We start from the raw sequence: 10,016 nt of genomic DNA, 5'->3' as shown, positions 1-10,016 counted from the left end.
AAACAAAGGAGACTGCTACCGGCTTTTTATCTGCCGATCGCCGTGCTACGGTTGCAAGAAAAAGAAGCAGAAATGACGTTCTCTACGCGTTGAGACGTTCCCCGTCCGTCGGCTAAACGCTTGATTGAAACTTCAATGCGACAGTGACACCAAGTAGAATTATAAATGTCACATAGCCCCAAACATGTCTTTTTCAAAGCCTGCGGTGAAGAGAAAGGTTGGTGATGAGCACCGACAATTTCAGGAAAAGTGGGAAATGCAATATTTCTTTGTTGAGCACAGGGGCACCCCGACCTGTCTTATTTGCACAGAGAAAGTTGCGCTGCACAAGGAATACAATTTGAAACGTCATTACACAACTAGACATGCTGAGCTGGATGCAGAATACCAGGGAGACGAGAGAGCGAACCGGGTTGCCAGTCTTAAAACAGATCTACTGAGGCAGCAAGATTTCTCCAAGAAAGCAACCAAAGAGAATAATGCAGCAGTCGGAGCCACGTGGTTAGTGAGATGATTGCTAAAGCAGGGAAGCCATTCACAGAAGGTGCATTTGTCTAAAAGTGCATATTGCAGGCTGCAAATATAGTCTGTCCGGGAAAGAAAGGTCAGTTTAGCAACATCAGCCTTTCTGCCAACACCGCAGCAGATCGCATTTCTGACCTGTCAAGTGACATTTATGACCAACTGTGTGAGAAAGCCAAATGTTTCAGTGTATACTCAGTCGCTCTTGATGAGACCACAGACATCACCGACACTGCCCAGCTCCCAATGTATGTCCGTGGTGTTGATGACAGTTTTGAAGTGATGGAGGAGCTGCTCACAGTAATTCCAATGCATGGCCAGACCACCGCTCAGCAGATATTTACAAGCTGTGTGATGCCATTGAGAATGTTGGTTTGCCATGGAAGAGGTTTGTTGGAATAACAACAGATGGAGCGCCATCAATGACAGGGAGGAAACATGGACTGGTGGCACAAAACAAACTGGAAGAGGAAGGCGTGGAGGAGGCCATTGCTCTGCACTGCATCATCCATCAGCAGGTCCTTTGCAGCAAATGCCTGAAGTTTGACAATGTGATGTCTATTGTTGTGAAATGCATCAACCAAATCAGATCCAGGGGCTTAAAGCACCGAAGGTTCTGTGCTTTTTTAGAGGAAATGGAGTCAGAATATGGGGATGTGCTCGACTTCACTGAGGTACGTTGGCTCAGCAGGGGAAATGTATTAAAGAGACTTTTTGAGTTGAGAGCAGAAGTGAAGCCTTCATGGAGAAGGATGGAGTTAGTGTTCCTGTGCTAACTGATCCCAAATGGCTCATGGACTCAGCTTTTCTTGTTGATATGACACATGAGCTTAATGTACTGAACAAGACGTTACAAGGCCAGGGGCAACTTGTCAGTGCTGCCTATGACAACGTGAGAGCATTCTCCACAAAACTGGCGCTCTGGAAAGCTCAGCTCTCTCAGACAAACCTTTGCCATTTCCCAGCATGCAAGGCACTCGTGGATGCAGGCACACCATTCAGTGCTGACGAGTATGTTGATGTCATTTTGAGGCTACAGGAGGAATTTGATCCCAGATTTGCTGACTTCAAGACACACAGAGCCACCTTTCACATTTTTGCGGACCCCTTCTCCTTTGATGTGCAAGATGCCCCTTCTGTGCTTCAAATGGAGCTCATTGAGCTGCAGTGCAACTCTGAACTAATTATTAGCAGCTAATACTAATACCGTTTTCTCTTTTTCCTTATAACAACTTGAGCAGCTAATGCTAATTTGATGCGAATTAGCATTATATTAGTGAGCAGTTAATGCTAAGCAGGCTGCCATTATTAACTAATACTACGTTGACGTGAATTAGCATTATGCGCTACTGCTAATACTGTTTTCTCTTACTTATTAAAAATGATAGTAGCTAATACTAATACTCTTTTCCGTTGGGTAACAACAAAGTGAGGAATTAATGCTAAGTTGGCTGCTTTTAGCGGCTTATTCTAATTAGGGGTGAATAATTATTAGCAGCAAATGCTAATACCGTTTTCTCTTTCCTTATAACAATATGAGCAGTTAATGCTAATTTGATGTAAATTAGCATTATATTAGTGAGGAGTTAATGCTAAGTAGGCTTCCATTAGCAGCTAAAGGTAATTTGAGGTGAATAAGCACTAGTAGCTAATGCCAATACCCTTTTCTCTTGTGTTATAATGATGTGAAACGTTAATATTGTTCTCAAACAACAGAATGAGAATGAAATATTGATTCTAACAGGGCCCATAAACAGCATTAGCTTAGCAGCATTAGCTTATCAGAGTCTCCATCATGGTCACACAAATCCTTAGCGGAGCAAAGTGGCCTACTTAGCAATAGCTGCTGTAGAAAGCAAAGGGAAAACAGTATTAGCATTAGCTGCTAAATGTGCACTTGAGAACAAATCTATTGTGAATTCAGCCGTGAATGTAGTGTTTCCAGTAAGCTTCCATTTCCAAATGTTAGCTGCTCCTGTCTGCCTCTTTGTCACACACACAGACTGAAATGATTCACAGCCTTGTTTCATCCTTCTGTCAGTGTCACTGACTGTCACTGTGACTGTGGACATACAGCATGGGAAACACACACATGGCTGATACTTGTATCTAAAGTTACAAAATGTTGTCTCTGTCCAAATATTACCTAACTGTAAGTCTACTTTTAATGAAACTCTCAACATGACTTATCAGTTATCATTAATGTTCCTGCAAACAGACTCCTTGAAGACCCCCTACATAAATATCCATGTACTATCCAGCTAGACTAGTGTGTCTGTCCCTGAAAATATTCCTGCATGTGTGATTGTTCATGTCTCATCTGCAGGAAACAAACAGGAAGTGAGTGAAAGACACAGGAAATGATTCCAGCTCTTCCTCCTATATCAGACATTCTCTCCATACCTGAGAGTGTCCAGTCTCCAGCCTGGATCCTTCAGTCCAGCCGACAGAAGCTTCATTCCTGAGGGACCTGGATGATTGTAGCTCAGGTCCAGCTCTCTCAGATGGGAGGGGTTGGAGGTCAGAGCTGAGGCCAGAGAAGTACAGCCTTCCTCTGTGATCAGACAGCCTGACAGACTGCAGACACACAAAACAACAATCCATCTGTTATCCATCTCTATAGCAGCATAACTAAGTGATGGTTCAGGGTCACCTGATCCAGCTCGAACTATAAGTTTTATCAAAAAGGAAAGTTTGAAGCTGATCGTCAAAGTAGAGAGGGTGTCTGTCTCCTGAACTCAAACTGGGAGCTGCTTCCACACCCAGTCCAACATAGCCAGGCTTTCTTTGCTGCTTTGACAAAACCTCAAATCCCAGTCAGAGATGGTGAGCATCATCACAGTGATGATCATTTCTCTGTTAACCCAGGCTTTCTGCTTCAGGATCTGTGCACGCTCACAGAACAAGGAGACCTTTAAACATCATTTCACTAAATGGATGGACTGAGCTCAGCCTACAGATGAACTGGATAAATAAAGATTTGACCTCAGTGTGCTCAGTGTTCCTGTCTATTCCTAACATATTCCTAACATGATAGCTGCACTTTAGAGCTCTAAAACTGGAACTGACACATATTTAAACTCCACATGTTACTCAGTACATTCAGTTCTGACACTCGCCCACAGTCCAACAAAGGAAACATGGAGATCACATCAGTTTGTCACCAAAGTCTAATTATTCCAGAGGGCAGTGTTGATACAACTAAAGTTATTTTTAAGCAAAGTTGAGTTTTTTATTGTCGCAGTACTTCATGTCTGAAGTATCACTTAAATGCATTACACGCTGTTGATGGCAGCAAACAAACCACCCAAACAAACAGAGGTGGGAGGCTTGGGCAGACTACGTAGGATCAGCTTGTGGGAGGAGTCAGGATAAAACCAAAGAAAGACAAGCTAACAAACGCCACAGTGAAGTGAGTAGCTACAAACTGCAGGCCGATTAGTGTTGTTGAAGAAGTCGGTCTGAGGAACGTTCTTAGGATCAACAAATGACGGCATGTATGAGCCTCCCTCAAGACGCACCATCACAAGAAGAACACATGAGCTGTAGAAAAAGGAGAGACTACAAAAGCCACGGCGTTACAACGTGCACCAGCTGTTGGTCTCTCTGGAAACTACTGGGCGTGGCTGGGTAACCATGGTTACTTGGGAGTTACAGTACATGATATTAATGAAGAGTGGGAGCTGCGTTCTATAGCAAACAATTTGTTATGAGGTAATCAGCTGATCTTAGTTTAACCGGAAGCCCTTCACAATAATTGCAAAGCCTTTATTTTGTACAACTACCATCAGTTCGTCTGTACTGATGGTAACTTAAAGTCACACTAATGTCGTTTAGTTTCTATAGTTTATGTAGTGGAAGTATACTACAGTACCCTGATCACTGATAGGACAGATTTATGTAGATATACACCTTTGTGTTTAACATTACTGCATTATAGTACTGTGATCTTTGTCCTTATATATGGCTATATTAGCTATACTGATGTACGTACATATAACTGGATATGTAACTTATCTATTCATCTTATTTGTCATGTATTTGTATTGTGTACTTCCTTTTTGTAAGAAACCACACACATGATCACAGCCGCAAGAATCAATCAGTGAAAGAATAAAGTGTCTCAAACCAAACCTTAAGCTCTTTATTCCACATGCTGGGATCATTTGGCCTTCAGTGGTGTTCTGGCTGACACACCGGAGTGACCAGAGTGCTAAAGAGTGAATCGGACACACCAGTGTGCTAAAGAGTGAATCGGACACACCAGTGTCATCTCTGATATCTCCACTACATTTAATCGTCCTTCAGCTTGTGGCTGCCGTTAGCTGGTCTGCTAGTTAGCTGATTTGCTATTTAGCCGGTGTGCTAGTTAGCTGGTGTGCTAGTTAGCTGGTTTGCTAGTCAGCTGGTGTGCTGACCAGCGAACCAGTAGGTTACAAGATGAGCTTGTCTGTCTGATGAGCCAGCTCTCTCTGTCTTGGTCATTTTGTCCTTGGGCAAAACCTAACCTACCACTACAACTGTAGCTTACCTCCACCAGTGTGTGAATGTGAGAGTGAATGAATACAGGGAGTGCAGAATTATTAGGCAAATGAGTATTTTGTCCACATCATCCTCTTCATGCATGTTGTCTTACTCCAAGCTGTATAGGCTCGAAAGCCTACTACCAATTAAGCATATTAGGTGATGTGCATCTCTGTAATGAGAAGGGGTGTGGTCTAATGACATCAACACCCTATATCAGGTGTGCATAATTATTAGGTAACGTCCTTTCCTTTGGCAAAATGGGTCAAAAGAAGGACTTGACAGGCTCAGAAAAGTCAAAAACAGTGAGATATCTTGCAGAGGGATGCAGCAGTCTCAAAATTGCAAAGCTTCTGAAGCGTGATCATCGAACAATCAAGCGTTTCATTCAAAATAGTCAACAGGGTCGCAAGAAGCGTGTGGAAAAACCAAGGCACAAAATAACTGCCCATGAACTGAGAAAAGTCAAGCGTGCAGCTGCCAAGATGCCACTTGCCACCAGTTTGGCCATATTTTGGAGCTGCAACATCACTGGAGTGCCCAAGAGCACAAGGTGTGCAATACTCAGAGACATGGCCAAGGTAAGAAAGGCTGAAAGACGACCACCACTGAACAAGACACACAAGCTGAAACGTCAAGACTGGGCCAAGAAATATCTCAAGACTGGTTTTTCTAAGGTTTTATGGACTGATGAAATGAGAGTGAGTCTTGATGGGCCAGATGGATGGGCCCGTGGCTGGATTGGTAAAGGGCAGAGAGCTCCAGTCCCACTCAGACGCCAGCAAGGTGGAGGTGGAGTACTGGTTTGGGCTGGTATCATCAAAGATGAGCTTGTGGGGCCTTTTCGGGTTGAGGATGGAGTCAAGCTCAACTCCCAGTCCTACTGCCAGTTTCTGGAGGACACCTTCTTCAAGCAGTGGTACAGGAAGAAGTCTGCATCCTTCAAGAAAAACATGATTTTCATGCAGGACAATGCTCCATCACACACGTCCAAGTACTCCACAGCGTGGCTGGCAAGAAAGGGTATAAAAGAAGAAAAACTAATGACATGGCCTCCTTGTTCACCTGATCTGAACCCCATTGAGAACCTGTGGTCCATCATCAAATGTGAGCTTTACAAGGAGGGAAAACAGTACACCTCTCTGAACAGTGTCTGGGAGGCTGTGGTTGCTGCTGCACGCAATGTTGATGGTGAACAGATCAAAACACTGACAGAATCCATGGATGGCAGGCTTTTGAGTGTCCTTGCAAAGAAAGGTGGCTATATTGGTCGCTGATTTGTTTTTGTTTTGTTTTTGAATGTCAGAAATGTATATTTGTGAATGTGGAGATGTTATATTGGTGTCACTGGTAAAAATAAATAAATGAAATGGGTATATATTTGTTTTTTGTTAAGTTGCCTAATAATTCTGCACAGTAATAGTCACCTGCACACACAGATATCCCCCTAAAATAGCTAAAACTAAAAACAAACTAAAAACTACTTCCAAAAACATTCAGCTTTGATATTAATGAGTTTTTTGGGTTCATTGAGAACATGGTTGTTGTTCAATAATAAAATTATTCCTCAAAAATACAACTTGCCTAATAATTCTGCACTCCCTGTAGTGGGATTGTAAAGGGTCTTTGAGGGTCTCGAAAAGCGCTATATAAATGCAATCCATTATTATTATTAAGAGCATCTTTAGGCCTGACTGTGCTCATCCTTCCTCCAACCTCTCCTTACCAAAGATAACAACTACATCAGTATTAGCTCAATAACAATTTCTGCAATTCAATTGTGGACATTCATTTTTAAACCTTGTGTAAAACGATAAAACCTCAAAGTCTGAGCATTATTCTTTGTGCAAACAGCTCTTGCAGGTTCCCCCGGACTTAGGTTATTTTTATTATTTAATTACTTTCCTTTAAGCAGCTGTTCAGGCTACTAAACTCATCCCAGAAATAACAAGTGACACCATTAATAGTAGAGGTGGGAATCACCATACAACTCGCGATACGATATTATCACAATACTTAACGCACGATACGATATTATTGCGATTTTTTAAAATATTTTGCGATATTTAAATTCTGCACATAAAGGTAAACTTTATCAATATTCATTTTATCTAATATCAAAGTCTCACACTCAGTCTTTCTCTCATTTCAGTCAGTTTTATTGTTGACAAACTGAACGGTTTGTATTACAGTCTAGTCCAACTTAACTGAATGCAACCATCTGGTACAATTATAGCTATTCCGAACTATGCAATTTATGAAAACTATGCAGCCCCTTCAGCAACTGAAGAATTTGAAAGTAAATTTAAAAAAATATATAATTTTACATTAAATAAAAAAGTTTCAAACTTAATTAAAATTAAACATGTCTTAAATTAAAATAAGTAAACTGTCATGTTTATTGCTGCCAAAAAAAAAGTTAAACACATTTGGACAGTGAAGGAATGTCAGGATTGTTGCTCAGAAAAAGGATCAACATGCTCTGAAGTCAACATGCTCTGACTCCAGAGCATGTTGACTTCAGAGAAAAAATTGTTTGTAACAAAATATCGATTTCTGCTGTCCCTGTATCGATACATTATTAGCAAACAAAATATCACGATACTACACAGTATCGATTTTTCCCCCCACCCCTAATTAATAGTGGAGCTAACTTTAACAGGTGAAACTGATTTGACCTATAAGGCTACTGCAGTTACTTCTTATCAGGTTTAGTAGGGAAGACATCTGGATGAGGTAGTTAGTAGTATGTAGTTAGTACCGGGCGACTCCCCTCCCCCACATCGGCACCAGAACCCTGTATTATCTACAGGGTAAGACTGCCTGTTTTATCAAACTATGGCCATTACTACTGTGATCATTTGCAGCCCAGTGTGCCGCTCTCTCTGCTGGGATGAACCACTGGAGCTCACCCAGTCATCCCTTTCTTTCTCTCAAGAAGAAGTGAAATAAATATATTTATTATGTTACGAGTCTAATATTCTTTAAATCAAACTGTAATGAATAAATCAAGCAAGAAGATTTGGTGGCTCCACGTGTTGTAGAAGAAAAGATAAACATCTCATTTTGAGAAATCAGCCTTTGAAATTAAATACTGTGAATAAAAAACAAACAGCGAGCCAATCAGCAGTCGCCAATATCCTCCTAATTTCATTCACAAAGAAATCAAATATATATATTATGGGCCCAAAGGAGCCTAAATCTTTAAATTAGGCAGTGCATGAAGTATTTTTTTAAATAAACAGAGACATGACTATAACAACTTTTAGTAATTCAGAGTCCAATTATCCACTCAAATGTAAATAAAAGTTCACTTGACAGCTGTAAAAGTTACCTGTTTATACAATAATATAAATCACATTTCAAATGATCATCTGTGGAAAAGTTTGAATCCTGACCTGAGAGTTTCCACTGCACACTGTGAACTCTTTAGTCCAGCGGACAGAAGCTTCACTCCTGAATCCTGCAGGTCAGAGTTACTCAGGTCCAGCTCTCTCAGACTGGAGGACTGGGAGCTGAGGACTGAGGACAGAGCTTCACAGCTTCTCTCTGACAGGTTACAGCCACTCAGTCTGAAAAATAAAAGACAATCTATAAAACAAGTACTCATGTAGAGTTTGTTAATACATTTCACAACATTAAATCTTGACTTTCTATTTTTAAAGGAAACATAAACATACTAAGATACAACATCATATGTATGAACTTTAATTAATAATTCTAAAAACTAAATGTTTTCTGATCTGACCTCAGAGTATTCAGTTTACAGTTTAAACGTTGTAGTCCAGCAGACAGAAGCTTCACTCCTGAATCCTGCAGCTTTCTGATACTCAGGTCCAGCTCTGTCAGACTAGAGGACTGCGAGCTGAGAACTGAGGACAGAGCTTCACAGTTTTCCTCTGAGAGTTCACAGATGTTAAGTCTGAAGATAAAAACATGAATAAAGATTGTTGTTAAAGTGTAATCAAGGTGCAATAGCTTATTGTCTTGTGCTGAGCAGGTTAGTAAAACTTCTGTTTAACTTTGAAATGAATAAAAAATGCTATGAAACAAGGATAACTGGATAAAGACATAAACAAAAACAAACATCAAACACATAAACAAACAGAACTAAACATAATACAAATTGATCTGACCTCAGAACATTCAGTTTGGCATGTGGACTCTCCACTGCAGCAGACAGAAGCTTTACTGCTGAAGCCTTCAGGCTGTTGGTACTCAGGTCCAGCTCTCTCAGACTACAGGACTGGGAGCTGACCACTGACAACAAATTTTCACAGCCTTTCTCTGAGACGTTACAGCTGCTCAGTCTGTGAGAGAAAGGAAAAAAACAAAAACAAAAAAAAACAAACAATATATGTGATCAAATTAAATTTGTTTATATGTTGAACCCTTTTTTTTTTAAATTTATTTAAACCTATGAGACTATGAGTGCTACCAGTCCAGTGCACATGATTGGTACCTTGATGGTACCTTGCTCAGGGGTACCACAAGGTAACTATTCGGTGGATTCGACCCCTGACCTTATGATCATGGGGCGACCACTCTGCCTACTGAGCTAATAATTCTGTGTACACTGTCATACAATATTAACTAAAACAATTATTTTAGAAAATTTTAGTAATTCAATAATCATGCTCATTACCTGTGTATTGTGAATAACACTTGATTTTAAACACTAGCTGTATAAAACTCTTCCTGTTAAAGGTGTGTATAAAGGAGATGAGCTGAAATGCAGACTTCATGGAGAATGTTTGCTGTCAGCATATATCAAAGACAAAGCAGAGATCCATCCAGTCTCTTCCACTAAGCCCACAGAGGGACAGACAACCACTCTCACTCACACCTGCATGAAGTTTAGATCACCAGGTAACCTAACTGCATGTCTGTGGACAGTGGGAAGAAACTGTAGAGGACCCAGAGTGAACCCACTGTAATTCTGTGATAACACTGGTTATGGAAGCCTTACA

The 10,016-nt window shown here is 40.8% G+C and overlaps 2 protein-coding genes across 2 annotated transcripts in view; both read right to left on the bottom strand.

The window, feature by feature from the left end:
- Positions 1-10,016, bottom strand: part of LOC146577049 (uncharacterized) — a 35,659-nt gene that overhangs the window by 3,922 nt on the left and 21,721 nt on the right. The window contains exons 7-10 of the mRNA XM_085268133.1: positions 9,183-9,356; positions 8,795-8,968; positions 8,445-8,618; positions 2,926-3,099 (exon numbers count right to left, since the gene is read on the bottom strand). Coding sequence (XP_085124259.1) covers positions 2,926-3,099; positions 8,445-8,618; positions 8,795-8,968; positions 9,183-9,356 — 696 coding nt within the window. The remainder of the gene's footprint in view (positions 1-2,925; positions 3,100-8,444; positions 8,619-8,794; positions 8,969-9,182; positions 9,357-10,016) is intronic.
- Positions 1-10,016, bottom strand: part of LOC146577050 (protein NLRC3-like) — a 324,292-nt gene that overhangs the window by 305,469 nt on the left and 8,807 nt on the right. The window lies entirely within an intron of this gene.

This window comes from Mchenga conophoros, linkage group LG3 (genome assembly GCF_057382185.1).
Source record: "Mchenga conophoros isolate Kocher_MC1m ecotype Shallow Benthic linkage group LG3, M_conophoros_male_GT1.1, whole genome shotgun sequence".
Taxonomy (NCBI): Eukaryota; Metazoa; Chordata; class Actinopteri; order Cichliformes; family Cichlidae; genus Mchenga; species Mchenga conophoros.
This window is presented reverse-complemented; position numbering and strand designations above follow the sequence as displayed.